General features: G+C 38.5%; 1 protein-coding gene across 2 annotated transcripts in view; it reads right to left on the reverse strand.

Annotated features, from left to right (window-relative positions):
- Positions 1–15,317, reverse strand: part of LOC135770628 (protein NLRC3-like) — a 233,401-nt gene extending 218,084 nt beyond the window's left edge. For both annotated transcript variants that reach the window (XM_073815509.1, XM_073815503.1), the window contains exon 1: positions 15,190–15,317. In XM_073815509.1, coding sequence (XP_073671610.1) covers positions 15,190–15,233 — 44 coding nt within the window. In that variant the 5' untranslated portion in view covers positions 15,234–15,317. The remainder of the gene's footprint in view (positions 1–15,189) is intronic.
- Positions 15,318–15,667: the final 350 nt, after the last annotated feature.

The following is a 15,667-nucleotide window of genomic DNA, read 5'->3' on the forward strand; positions in this document are numbered from 1 at the left end:
CTGCTTTCTCCACAATCTCTGGATCTAAAATTGTGTCAGACATTCCTCCAGGCAAATCCATAGATGTTACTGTAGTGGCAACGACATTTCCCTTTACTCTATCCCTGGGCTGTGGTCTAGACCTGATGAGACCCTTAATCCCTGTAGCACCCGATAATGGGTCCTGTATGTCACCAAACAGAGGATCTGAGAGAATTTTGACCCACCGTTCAATGAATGTGGTTAGATCTTTAAAATGAGCTCGGTGACCGTTTTTTTCCATAATGTCGTGTGCTTTGGTCCTCCACTGCTCCCTCATCTTAAAGGGTAACTTTGAAATGATAGTTCTCATATTCACTGGCATATCTAATTCCTGTATATACGGAAGCTCCTCCATTACATTACAGCAACCATGCAAAAATAGGGAATAAGCTTGAAGTGACTTAATGTCCTCAGATTTAATTGTTTCCCATGCCAGAGCCCTTTCCATATAAGCGGTTGCAATTTTATAAGGATTTCCAAAGTGTTCCTGTAGAAGATCCTTTGCCACTGTATAACCACGATCTGGAGCCATATGTTGACAACTACGCACCAATTCTCGTGGTCGTCCTCTTGTAAACTGCTCCAAATAGTATAAGCAGTCTGCCTTTCCCGTTTTATCCTCCACTCCTTGCTCGAAGGCCTTAATGAATGCTCTATACTGAAGTGGATCGCCTTCAAAGGTTGGAATTTCTCGAGGTGGCAGAGATGATGATTGCTGCTGTCGTACCAACGCCGCAGTTATATCATTTTGCCTGTGCATGATGGTAAGAAGGTCCCTGGATGAGTCTTGACCGCTTGGATAGTATGAGACTTGCCTTTGCTCATCCTCCAATGGTGCTATTATTGACTGGTGATGAAAATGCTGAGATGTTCCCATCATATTATTTTCCTGTTGCTGTTCTTTGTGGTTATACAGATGTGGCCTTTAAAAATGCGCGTTTCTGAGAGCAGAATGCCGCGGAGACTTCCGAAATTCTGCGAGATCCCGCAGATGGGGGGTTCGGTGGGGGACGCAGGAAATATAAAAACCTGTAGAGGGCAGGCGTGTTTCATGTAGGCCATACTGACGACAATGTGTGTGCTCGACTTCATGCTGAGCGTATACTGTATGATATTGAAGTAACATGACACGGATTATTGATGTTTAGGCGATAGACTTTGATGTCATACAAATGCATGCTTTTTGGCAAACATTTTGTTGGCGAAGTTTTCTTTTGCCAGTTACATAAACAGTCACATATTCTTCATAAAAATCCGACTCAAACGCGCATCATTTGTCTTATTTTTTCCGTGTACTTACAGTAGAAGAGACGTGATGTATGATAATCGAGTCTTATAACAAAATAATTCGCGAAGACCTTTGAAGAGACCGAGCGCATTTACGCAATATCATTAACTAGTTTATCTAATTTTACATTTAGTTCATTTTTGCATCTGAACTTTTAAATAGCTTTAAAATGGTTGTGTTGCGCTTTTCTGCATTACTGAACAGTAGGCTACTTTTTATATTATCATGTTTCCCTTTACATGGTATGAAACACGATAAAAAAGTATGCATTGGTGTTTAATACATTTCACTGAGAATTTGTATAATATGTTATACTTTTGTACTAAGGAAATAAAATCATATTGTGAGTGTAAATATTCATAAATTCGATGAGTTTCTGAGGTGTATGTCATCGGCAAAATGCGCAGTTTCTTTGTTGCTGATTAAAAACCGTTGGCTATGTGATTGTTTAAAATTGACATTTTTTCTACTTATTATTAATTTATTTTTTGCCTACATTTACTCAAATAATATCAATGTGAAAATAAGTAAATCATACTTCAAGTTAGGCGTAAAACTTACACATTTTTTATGTCAAATAGAAATAATAATAAATTGAAATATGTTAACCCTGAGGAGTTGCAAACTTTTGTCAACCTTTTATAAATGGGGTAGCAAGGTTATTTAGGGGGTCCCTAATCCATGAAAGAAAATAACCCCAACATGGTAAAAACAGGAAACAGCATGATATACATACCAACTTCAACACTGGGATTTTTTTGGCAAAATTAAATTAAGAATTAAATATTAATTGCATATTCTTCATTGTTATAAAGTAAATATGGATTCATATATGTTACAATGTGATTTTCTTTTTTTTTTTTGACAAAGACTTAAACAGTTACTGTTTATTAGGTTCTAGGACATAACGAATTGTTTTTGTTTATTATAGTACATTAAATTTGGGATGGCACCGGGGGTGGCGAGTCAGATGTCACTGAGTAAAGTGCATACTGAGTTGTCTGTTGTTTATGTCAAGTAAACGGTGATAAACAGTTTGTGCAATGCGACCATTTTATTTATGTCCCCACCAATGCCAGAATCAAACCTACGCCCTTGGTCAAAGGGCGTTTCTATGTGGCGCTGCGCAGACAGTTCGGCAACGAAGACATCAAAGTACCGCGAGAGCAAGTCGAAATGTTACAAATGGTCCGACTTTACCTTTGCTCTCGCGGTACTCTGATGTCAGTCAGCCGACCAGTCAGCGCCGCACCATTTAAAGTCGAACACACAAACCGTCAAGGCAGGGCCGCTGGAAGTCATTTTGAACAGGGGGTGCTGTGAATTTTTTTAACCAAAAAACCTATGAGCCTATAGGCCTATTTAAAATACAATAATAAAAATAAATACATTGAGATTTACTACTTTATTGTCATATACACTTCAGGGCACACAGCCAGGGTCTGAAACACACAGACATCATCAGTTCTCAGATGAATATGCGCTATTAATCAGAAGCAAAAATACTTATACCAGGGGGAATTACTTTCGTTACAATTTACATACAACATATAATATTATAACAACATATAATATTAATTAAACTTCACAATTTTCAATGTCCATGCGGACGAACATATTTTACTTTCGTTTTTAAGTTAGAATCACACGTCGATTAACAGATGTAAAATATTCTCACATTAACATACCTAGTATATTTTTATATAGATCTTTTTTTTACTAAATAGTACTATTACTGTCTTTTTTAAACTTATAAATAATTCATAATTTGAACAAAAATAATGATGGGTTTAGTTCTGATATTGTATACTTTTATAAAGAAATACATGTTGTATAATTACATTTTTAGAATAGGCTTTATATAAGGTTTGTACTGTAAAAATACTTTATGTGTTACAAACAAAAGATAAAGAATTTACAAACGTGTGGAGAGCCATTTCAGCACTTGGACAGCGAAATGTTTTTTTTTTTTTTAAAGCATTACTTAAAATGTTTTCTCATCTCACCATATCTACAGGTGCAGAGTCATTATATACAATAAATCCGTTGGGTAGCATTTAAAAAAAAACATTTTAAAGTAGATGCATTTGTTTAAAGCAAAGCATTTATTTACTTAGCTACAGACGAAGCGGCTCTTTAAGCCTTCTAACGTCTCATAATTGGTCATCATATATGTCCAAGAGACTCAATAATAATCTGTTACATTTTAATCCTTTAATTTTTCATATTAAAAAGCGTTTTTGTGCTGCTGCCCATCCATGTATGTAATAAACAAACCCGCGTTGTCATTCCGTTAATACGCATATTATCAATGCGCTCTTTACTCGCGCAGAAAAAAACTCGCGTCGCGCATTGCGCCGGTTGTATAATAGAGATTCCAAAGTCTCTCATGAGCTAGGGGACGAATGTCCAGGGAGTTCAGTATTTCTGTGTGGGCATGCATCAGGGAAAGGTGTGTGAGTCTTTTCTGGGTCATGGTGCTGCGTATATGTCTTCAAAAGACGCAAGGCAAAGAAAGTGCGCTCGGATGAGGCCACGGATAGGCACAGACAGTAATGAAATTTAAATCCAAAATACACGTAATAACCTACGTGTGTCAAAAATAATTTCCTAAAATATTCATAAGTAATATATCAATTGTGCAAAATATTTTTACTTAAAAAAATATATTTCTCGCTTTCCCGCGACCATGCGTCAAGGTCTGGAGGAAAAGGATACCTGCCCGGATCCCACGCACGCATCTGCAGTTATATACATTTTACAAACCCAGTATTCATTAGATTTTAAGAACTTTTTTGCCACTTTTAAAACTGTAAAACTAAATAAAAAAGATATCATATGCCGAATGAGCATGTAAGCATATGTTTTCTTGTTCGCTCCACGCAACACGGGTTTAAACGCCGTTTTTTTTCTAAAGAATAATGTTTAAACTTTATTGGTGGTGGTTGAGAATAATTTATATTGCAGAATAATGTATATTGCATTTTAGCGCAATATAAATGTATCGTATTGTTATTCTTAATATAAAAGAATACTAATATATTTTTTACAACATTTTTAACTTTAAAACATTCATATAAAGATGCTTTGTACAATAGCTTTGCTTCTGACAACAATTTTCTGTAATAAGTCAGTAAATCAATCACAAAATGTGTTGAAAGTGGCGAATAAAATGCTTGTCAATTCAAACAAAGGTGTATAAAACCGCTTTAATTAACAATAACTAAACTGTGCTCTTTTGCATACCTCTACTTTTCTCATGTCTTTCTTTATACCACCTTTATCTTTTTAAAATCTTGCCACTTTTAGAAATAATTTGTTTGCATTTTTACTGTTATGAATAACGGCTGAAAGGATTAAAAAAAATCATAACACTGACTGCCTATATGCGCAAGAAAGGTATTATTAAAGTTTTAAATATGTAAAACTAAATAAAGATATCATATGCCCACTGTACAGAATGTAAGCATAGGCCCATGTTTTCTTGTTCGCTCTGCGTGGGTTTAAACGACGTTTTTAAAGAATATTTTTTAAACTTTATTGGTGGTGGTTGAGAAGAATTCCTCTTTCCATGTAAAGCAATTTAGCGCAATATACATGTGTCATATTATTGTTCTTAATATATTAAGAACAATAATACTGATATATTTTTACAACATTTTTAACTTTAAAACATGTATCTTTATACCACATGAATCTCTTTAAAATATTAATACTTTTAGAAAAACTGACATAATTATTAATATTATGAACAAACAATGAAACGGTGTCAAAATTCGACAACACAAATAATTAAGATATTCATTGTAAATAGAGTTAAGTGTATTAGGCTGACACTAAATTCTTTGTTTCACTTAGTATAAATGCCCATTGCACGTACAGTCATCTTAATATATGTATGCGCTGTTATGCTGGCAAAAAGGGGTTGAAGTTACTTTGCTGTTTTAATAGAAATGTTAAATATTCAGCAATGCCCTTATTAACTTCTGGAAACAACCGCAATGACAACGCATATAAAAATGTAGTTTTTTTTATGCGCCACCTGGTGGATTTTCTGTGAAGCGAAACACATTAAGGGAAAAGGGAAAGTAGCCCCCCCGAAAACACTTGCAGAATTCTGCGTGACTCCGCGAGACGATTTGGCGAATGCCGCGGGAGAAAACGCGCGTTTTTAAAGGCCACATCTGTACCAATGCCTTGACGTAGCTTTACACCACCGCTCTGTTTCCTTTCTCCGTACATCTAATGGTAATGGGTCGATAGATGGTAGCAGTTCCTTTGACGACTCAATATTTTGCGTTGGTTTCCTGGATCCAGGTTTATACTCCTGTACTGTAGGATTCAAGATATTAACAGATTGCGCTTTCCGTTTTTCACTTTCCAAGTAGGAATTCATGCCATCAGAGGGTGCTTGGAGAGAATCTTTCAGGTCTGCAGCTTGTAATACGGCCAACTTGGCAGTAGATGCAGCCAATTCAGTTTCTAAATCCAGCTCTTCCCTTCTTCTCCTAAGCAGTTGCTCCTGTTCCTCCAAAGCATGTTTTTCCTTCAAAGCCCCTGCACGAGCTATAAGCGCAGCTCTTTCTGCTTCAGCTTTTACCCTTGCTGAAGATGTGGTACTTACTCCACTCATACCACTCCTTCGACTTGAACATTTACTACTCGTGTCAACATTGGAAATACTATCATTTGGATTAACATCATCCTTGTCATTAGTTAAATCAACATTCTGAATTGGATGAACATACCCACATTCTGTATCATAGTGAGAAACCCACAACTTTGCATCAGTAATACATTCATCATTAAACATCATTTTTGCTTTAAACCATGTTATATGTTTGTCCCTTTCAACATCTGGTAACAGTTCCAACAGAGATTCATGTATACACTGTATTTCATTACACAATTCAATCAATTCTTTAAGGGCTTTCTCGACCTGGGTTTTATCATTTTTTACCATTAAATCTTGAATTAACTTCCTTATGAGGCTTGCTTTATTTAGCTTGGCCTTTCTATCAGTTTGTAACTTGTCCAGTTTACAAGCGAAAGCCTTTGCAGTGAGCTTAATTTCTCGTTTTGGAGTCGGTATTTTAGCATCGCTAGTTACGTTAGATTTACTAGCGGTTTGTACATTAATTTCCATGATAATCAGTCAATCAACGATAGTCCGTAGCAACGATGCTCAACGCAACAGTCAATTTAAATGTTCGGCTACCAATGCATTGGATTTACCCTTTATGTGTGCACACAGTTAATGGCCATTAAACAGTATAGCGCTACATTACCTTTGCTCGTTGGGCGCCGTGTAATCCAGTTTCATTAGATCTTATCATCCAAGCGATTTCCAACAGCACTCGTAATTCCAATGTGTAAACGATCCAAAGATAAGTTCACCGACACAGTCCCAACTGCTGGCAGGTTTTTGACTAATGTTGTAGAAGATCTAACCGTTATTAATCTTCTACGATGTTATTTCCGGAATGAGTTGGTTGACGCGTTTAAACTTTAATTACCGTTAAGAAGAGTCCAAGCGTTGTCCTTGCTTTAGAGTGTAATCCATTTATTCCAAAACATTAAAACAGCATGACAAACACATCTATACGGTGGAACGGTCAAAAACCCTTTGCCCTTCCGGGTTAACACCTTGACCTCAACAATACATTTCCTATCTATATACCTGATGCATTCACAGATACACAGCGACACCTAGTGCAATAAAGACAACATAGCATCTCAATAGCAGCAGTAAAATTTGGCTGCTACACCCCAAATTAGAAAAAGTTGGGACACTGTAGAAATTGTGAGTAAAAAATGAATGGAATCATTTACAAATCTCATAAACTTATATTTTATTCACAGTAGAATATAGATAACATATCAAATGTGAGACATTTTGAAATGTCATGCCAAATATTGGCTCATTTTGGATTTCATGAGAGCTACACATTCCAAAAAAAGTTGGGACGGTAGCAATAAGAGGCCAGAAAAGTTAAATGTACATATAAGGAACAGCTGGAGGAGGACCAATGTTTAGGAATAGGAATGTTGTCCTATTCTTGTCTAATACAGGCTTCTAGTTGCTCAACTGTCTTAGGTCATCTTTGTCGCATCTTCCTCTTGATGATGTGCCAAATGTTTTCTGTGGGTAACAGATCTGGACTGCAGGCTGGCCATTTCAGTACTCAGATCCTTCTTCTATGCAGTCTTGACATTGTAATTGATGCAGTATGTGGTCTGGCACTGTCATGTTGGAAAATGCAAGGTCTTCCCTGAAAGAGACGACGTCTGAATGAGGGCATATGTTGCTTGGATAAACCTTTCAGCATTGATGGTGCCTTTCCAGATGTGTAAGCTGCCCGTGCCACACGCAGTCATGCAACCCCAAACCATCAGAGATGCAGGTTTCTGAAATGAGCGCTAATAACAACTTGGGATGTCCTTGTCCTCTTTAGTACGGATGAAATGGCGTCCCAGTTTTCCAAAAAGAACTTCAAATTTTGATTCGTCTGACCACAGAACAGTTTTCACTTTGCCACAGTCCATTTTAAATGGGCCTTGGCCCAGAGAAAACGCTTGCGCTTCTGGGTCATGTTTAGATATGGCTTCTTGTTTGACCTATAGAGTTTTAGCTGGCAACAGCGAATGGCACGGTGGATTTTGTTCACTGACAGTGTTTTCTGGAAGTATTCCAGAGCCCATGTTATGATTTCCATTACAGTAGCATTCATGTATGTGATGCAGTGCCATCTAAGAGCCCGAAGATCATGGGCATCAAGTATGGTTTTCCAGCCTTGACCCTACGCACAGAGATTGTTCCAGATTCTCTGAATCTTTGGATGATATTATGCACTGTAGATGATGATAACTTCAATCTCTTTGCAATTTTTCTCTGAGAAACTCAGAAAACTAGTTTTCGCAGCAGCATTGGGGGAATTGGTGATTCTCTGCCCATCTTGACTTCTGTCACAGTTCTCTAAACTAAAAGATGACAAAGGCTGGGATTACAGAAACTTACAGGACTTTAATGACGATAGACAGCAAAACACGATGACAACGGTACATGCAGACGAGATCAGACAATGGACAGGAACATGAGGGCAAACTATAAAGGGTGAGTGATAATGGCAAACAGCTGTAACTAATGATGGTAATTAACAAACACAGGTGAGACTAATAAAAGGTAACAAACACAAAGGGCAATGATGAATAACAATGAAAACAAACTAAACAGAACTAAAACCCTGACAGTACGCCCCCTCCCAGTAGGCGCGACCTCGCGCCGTAGATTAACAACAATAAAGGCGAGTGGGAGGGAGCAACAAACACAAAAAAAAAGAAAAGTGTCCAAAAAACTGTGATGAAAAGGTGAGGGAAGGTCTAGAGCAGGACCCAAAGACCAGACGAGACGAAGCCCCAGGGTGGAGACGCTGGCGGAGGGCGCCAGGGTGATGGAAGTCCTAGTCCCACCCTGGGGACAGACGACAGCGAGGACACCGGAGGGAGGATCCAGGGCGGAGCCACGCGAGCGGAGAACCCGGGGGAAGCCGAGGATCCGGAGGAACGGGGCGGAGCTGGTGGGTCTCCCGACCGAGGCGTAGGCGGATTCCGGAGCCACGAGGCGGAGCCAGAGCTAGGGAGTCCCGTGGTGACGTCTTTGGGAAGGAGGAGCCCAACGAGCCGGAAGGGTGGCGTGAGGGATACACAGGGGAACGAGGAAAACCCGGAGGTGAGGGCAGGACGACGACTGACCAGGGGCGGAACCAGAGGGGTGACCGAAGCCTGGTGACGTCGTAGTGGAGACGGGAGCTGACGAAGGGGAGGGAGGAGAGACCCGAAGCGAGGCCGCTGGTCCGACGAGCCGAGGCGACCTCTAGGTCTCAGGGAGCGGGGGAGGAGAACTGGAGAAACCCCCAAGACAGTGGGCAGAGAGGCACACCTCGGCTCCGACGAACCAGCGCCGGTGACGCGCTGAGGATGAGCAGAGGTGTGATGCTCTGTCCGCTGATGTAGCTTCGGATTGGCTGGTGCGGGAAATCCAAAAGGGAAACCGGACGGAACCGGCAGCGCTGACCAACAGCGACTTACGAGGGGCGGGCTGGACGGAACCAGTGGTGACGATGAGGGGTGGGGAATGTCCAAAGCACAATCCGAGCAGATGTTAGAAACCCCAGGGACCGTTATTGGCTCACCCTCAGCGGCGGGGAGATGGACGTCCTCCCTGACGTCATTAGCAGCTCCCGCGGCGGCAGCCCGGAAACTCTGGTCACGCAACCTGGTCAGGGGAAACATCCGGGGTATCGGCGACGCTGGGCTCCGAGGGTAGCTCTGGCTCGCAGGTCGCACTGCCGGGTTCTCCACCTGCGGTGGGCAGGAGTTCCGGGTAGGGTAAAGTCCGTCTGGTCTCTGGGGGTGGCGATGGTCCGTTGGACCGTCCGAAAAAATCGGACGGTCTCCCTGCTCCAAACCGAGTGATGTGTTCAACGAAAAATCCATAAATAAACTAAGAACGAGACTGATTTTCCGGAAAACAAAAAACTCTAATTTGAAACACGGAGGGAAACACTAACACGCCACAAACGTTTGGTCTGATCTTCTGTCACAGTTCTCTAAACTAAAAGATGACAAAGGCTGGGATTACAGAAACTTACAGGACTTTAATGACGATAGACAGCAAAACACGATGACAACGGTACATGCAGACGAGATCAGACAATGGACAGGAACATGAGGGCAAACTATAAAGGGTGAGTGATAATGGCAAACAGCTGTAACTAATGATGATAATTAACAAACACAGGTGAGACTAATAAAAGGTAACAAACACAAAGGGCAATGATGAATAACAATGAAAACAAACTAAACAGAACTAAAACCCTGACAACTTCTGAGAGACACTGCCACTCTGACAGGCTCTTTTTATACCCAATCATGTTGCCAATTGACCTTATAAGTTGCAAATTGGTCTTTCAACTGTTCCTTATTTGTACATTTACATTTTCTGGCCTCTTATTGCTACCTGTCCCAACTTTTTTTGGAATGTGTAGCTCTCATGAAATCCAAAATGAGCCAATATTTGGCATGACATTTCAAAATGTCTCACATTTGATATGTTATCTATATTCTACTGTGAATAAAATATAAGTTTATGAGATTTGTAAATTATTCCATTCCTTTTTTACTCACAATTTCTACAGTGTCCCAACTTTTTCTGATTTGGGGTGGTAGTTTAAGTTTATTTTATTTTAGATAATTGTGTCTTTTCAGACACAATTTATTCTCACTTTCAAGATTATAAAAACAGAAAAGAAATGAACTACAGATGAATTAATGTAGATTTTTGCGAAATGTAATAAAATGTAAAAAAAAAAAAAAAACATTTAAAAAACACTTTGATCAGATAAACATTTAAACCTGAAATCAGAAGTCAATCATTAAACCTTGGAAAAAACAACAAACAATCAAATGCACACAAATATTAACTCATACTTAAGAGTTTCTTCTCAACAAACTCTTAATTTAGTATGCCTGTCCCAAATCGAAGAATGCTTAAATGAAGCCCCAAAACGTGTCCTTATTTCTCCGCTCTGTTAACCAATGAACCCTTCACAGCTTAGGCTATCCTAAGATTCATAGCGTGCCAGGGACGGCTGAATATAACAGCTGGATATTTTAAAATAAACAATTAAAACCTTTTTTAAATAAAAGTGTGTATTTATCAGAAAAAAATTACTTGTCACTGTTTGAGTATTATTAGTTTTCAAATATGGGACTAGTTACACAAAGGCGCTCTTTGTTTATATTTCAAACTAAATTTCATTATGCTGCCTATGAAGTGTGTCCGAAAGATAATAACAACATCTAATAACACTCATCAGTAATGTGCAGCTGCGAGTGCATAGAGAGAGTCGAGCAAGCGCTCATCCCAGCCTTTACTTTATCATCCCAGCCTTTTTACTTAACTTTTTACTTTGCTCGCGTGACTGTATTTGTGCGCTATGAACAGAGGTGCCCTCTCGGGAGGACGTTTTTCAGCGCGCGAATAGTGTTCTGTGAACACGCGAGAATGCTTTTCCTTGCTAAGATGCTTTTCCGTACATGGATAGTTTTCTGCGCTCGTATCTATCGCTCGTGGGTGGTTTTTGTGCACGCGAGTTTTGTGTCTGAATTAACAGCAGAGGTGGAAAGTAACGAATTACATTTACTCACGTTACTGTAATTGAGTAGTTTTTTGTGTACTTTTACTTTTTTGAGTAGTTTTTAAAATCTGTACTTTTACTTTTACTTAAGTAGGTTTTGTTTAAAGTATTGTACTTCGCTACATTTTAAATCATATCCGTTACGGAGTAAAAAATATTTTAAAAAAGCAAGGTGATAAAGACGCGCCAAGGATGATTGATGGGCGGGGGAACGCACAAAAAGAACCATGGAGACGGACGAGACAGGCGCGCGCTAATGCAGACCCGCCTCAAATCTTATGAAAGAAACCCCTGGCCATATTTAAGCGACCACTTTCCATTGACGCGAAGCGAGTGTTTCATTCCTATGAAAGGTAAGATTCATGCTCTTGAGTACGAAACGACCGGGTTTTTACAGCTCATTTGCACAACGCGTTTTTAATACCATGCGCATTATCTTCCGAGGTCTAGCAGCTTCACGTCAAGTCAAACACAACTTCAGAACATCCTCGAGAATGCGCAGGTTTTTAGACATTGCAGAGAGGGAGAGAGAGAGAGAGAGAGAGAGAGAGAGAGAGAGTGTGAGAGAGAGAGAAGAATAAAGGTCTGACATCAGGTACCCAGGTCAGGAAAGCTAGAAGACAATAAAACGTGTCAAAAATATATAGCCATGGCACTCATCTCATTATATGCTCATTTAAACTATAGTTTAATAAAATAATGTATGTTACCAGCAGTACATCAATACAACCTTACTATAGTGATTGTATTTACCAGCTGCTGACCACCTTCAAAAGTGCCTGACTCACATGTAAAAATCATTAAACAATTCCATAAATGTTTCTTAGTTAAAAAAAGATTTTTATTTTATTAACTTTTGGTTATTGCACTTTAATTGTAAAGATGTTCCTTCAACAAAAACAACTAGTTTGAGATTTATATTCCCTTGTCATTTTTCAACTATACTAGAATCCTCCACTTCTCTCTCCCCGCTGTAAAAAAAAAAGCAACTTTTACTCTGAGTAAAGTTAAAATGATTTACTTTTTACTTTTACTTGAGTAGAGTTTTAGACCAGTAACTTTACTTTTACTCGAGTACAATATTTTATTACTTTTTCCACCTCTTATTAACAGCATATAAATCTATTGATCATTTGAAAAATTAAGACCTCCGTGAAAAATTCAAGACTTTGAGGTGAAATTCAATACCTTTTAAGGCCTTAATATGGGAAAATGAAATTCAATACTTTTTCAAGACTTTTAAGACTCCACGGGTACCCTATAGAAACCTTTAACAATCTTCAGAAAGAGCGTGAACAGAAATAAGCACAGGGTCATTTAATGTGAAACTTGGTGAGTGTCGGCAGATTGACAGATTAGCGGTCAGCAGTGTTTGAGCACTCATAAGGACTGTGCTTATATTTAAATTTAGAATTACCTCATAATTTGATCATATGAGTGCAGTGATTCCAAAGGGATGTCCAAAAAGTCAAGTAAAATATTGTACTTTTAAAATAAAAAAACATTGTTTTGTGCTGCATCGGTTTGGGAGCATGTCACAAAAAATAACAAACTCAAATAAGCGAGGCTACTTTTAAATTGTTTTGTTAATTTGCTAATTATTTAAGTGAAACACATTTTGTGTAGGGTTATTTATTTCATTATTTTTCACTAAAGACAGACATAATCATCATGTTCTATAGATTTTAATGCTATTTGTGCATGAAACTTAACCCTTGGGGAAAATTAGGATGGGGAATTATTTATAAATGAGTGAACAACGCAAATCATGGATTAATTTATTTCTCTATTTAAGAGTCTGGCAGGGCAGTAATCGGGATATAGCAAACGCAGAAAAGTTTAGAATAAGGGGTGGTATAGGATTATAATAAAAACAGCGGTCCTGGCTTTTTTCTATAAATGGGGCGCACGCGACATCACTGCTGTACACCAGGTTTACATAAGAACTGGCTCACCCTAGATTGTATATGGCTCATTACCTGGGCTGATATGACAGGAGGTTGACTGGTTCGTGTCTTAGCATTGGTTACGATCTTCAGACAGGTCAGTCCTTAACTTAACATTCTAAACAAAAAAGTTGTCAATCGTTCTTTTTATCTTCTCTCATCATCCGCGGCTACATCCACTTTGTTTATCTGACGGGCCTGGGCGACTGACCTCTGTCTGACTACAGCACACACGCATTATTCAAACATACACACACATACAGGAATATCTGGACTACAACCAATCAAAGGGAGGGGTCCGCCTTTATCTCTGATTGGTTTAGACCACAACATGTGTGTCTAAGCCTAATGTGTGTCTGTTGTTAAACCACAGAGAGACTTGCAGAGTTGCGGAGACTCTTTATCCTTTAAACGGCTGGTTGCACCGGTGCGACCTGAGATTTTTTAAGTCACACCATTGAGTAATTAGGGCGCATTCTAGAGCCCTGTATAATCACATGTTGTGTTTTTATACCCGAGAGCAGGAGATGTGAATCCATTATTAAAGTACAATGCTGGATTCATAGACACATCACCCTTTATAGACACACAGCTGAACTCTGGATCTGATCCCTTCTGATAAACTGAACTATAACAACAGATTTAATACTTTAAATTACATTAATAATATTTTTGAAGATGATCATAATTAAAAACAACACTTAAATATTTTCCTATAATATAATTGTTGTGTAATAAAGTGTTTCTATAAAGTACCTGCATCCTGGAGAAAAATCTTCATCTGTTGATGTTTGTGTTTGATCCATGATGGAGCTGCAGAGGTGAATCTGATCAATCTGATCTCCACAACTGACACTGAATGAAAATAACATTCAGACACAAAATAAACTTCAAATCAAAGTGAATAAACAGACATTATAATTCAGATAAATGAATCCTGAGTGTTGAAAAACAACTGCGTCATCAACAGGTTTCACGGCACTTCATCAATCCGGAAGTCGGCCTTATTTGAGATACTGAGCATAAACAGTGCCATGAACGGACCTCACACATTTTTGCTGCTGAAAAATGGTTAATTACTGTCATGTTTTGGGCTGTTCTAATCGGTCGGAGCAGGAAAAACACTTTGAGTACTACAGACTGCCAGAAATTATTACAAATCAAGTAGAAGAGTGCAAAAATCTCAGAGGAAAGATTGTGTTTTTCCCAACCCACAAGTGTTTTTTCTTAACCGGACATCGTGAATATAGGGCCACTTTTCTAAAGTTTCTAACTTTTATAAATAATAGAAGCAACATTTTACAAAAAAAAGTATTTTACAAACAGCAACGTAATTTCAATAAGAGTGCATATTACACTACAAAGTTATTTAAAATATTGCGCTTCTCTGTATGATTTAGCAACTTCCACAAGCTTTTTCTCTGGTTTCGACATCAAAATTAGTAGGACAACTTCTTAAATACCACTTTAACCATGCAATCCATGATGTTGTTTAACGTTACATCCGAGTATCTCCAACATGGCCGCGCATCCGGATAACGGACCAAACCGTGAACACCATTCACATGAACACAATGTTAACATAAATATCGTTAAGAGTCACAGACAGCGAAAAACATTTAATAAATAACGCTATTAAGGTTTTTTTTAAGAAACTATCAAATAAATATCAAACAATAAATCGATGTTTTAGAGAAACATGAAGTGAAAAGCGTCTCGTGAGACCTAAACTTACAATCTGTCTGGATTCACATCCTCAAAATCCTCCAGCTTTAACATCAACTACACACGAGACAATACCTGAATCTGATTTCATAAACCTTATATTAATCAGTTTGATGGGCGGTGTGGTGACGAACCAACTAACTCATCCCATCTCTATAAAATGACGGATGGAAACGCGGAACTTTTTACTTTCGCTTTAAACCTCTGACGTCACCGACAAGACGATCAATCGCTCGATGTTTTTCTCCCTCTGCTGGTGGTAAACGAGGATTACAGATTTACATTATTTAAACATTATTACAACTAATTTAACAGATTTAACTGACAAATGAGGAGAAATCTGAAATCTAAATCTCTCCTCTTTTCTTCCACTAAAGGAGTAAAGTCATATGGATTTGGTGTTTTTGTAAGTGATTTTTCATTATTTTGTGTTTTAATATAATTTATCTTGTGAAACATTTCTCTGTTCTGTCACAAACCTTCATTAG

The sequence above is a fragment of the Paramisgurnus dabryanus genome, chromosome 8, assembly GCF_030506205.2.
Source record: "Paramisgurnus dabryanus chromosome 8, PD_genome_1.1, whole genome shotgun sequence".
Classification (NCBI taxonomy): domain Eukaryota; kingdom Metazoa; phylum Chordata; class Actinopteri; order Cypriniformes; family Cobitidae; genus Paramisgurnus; species Paramisgurnus dabryanus.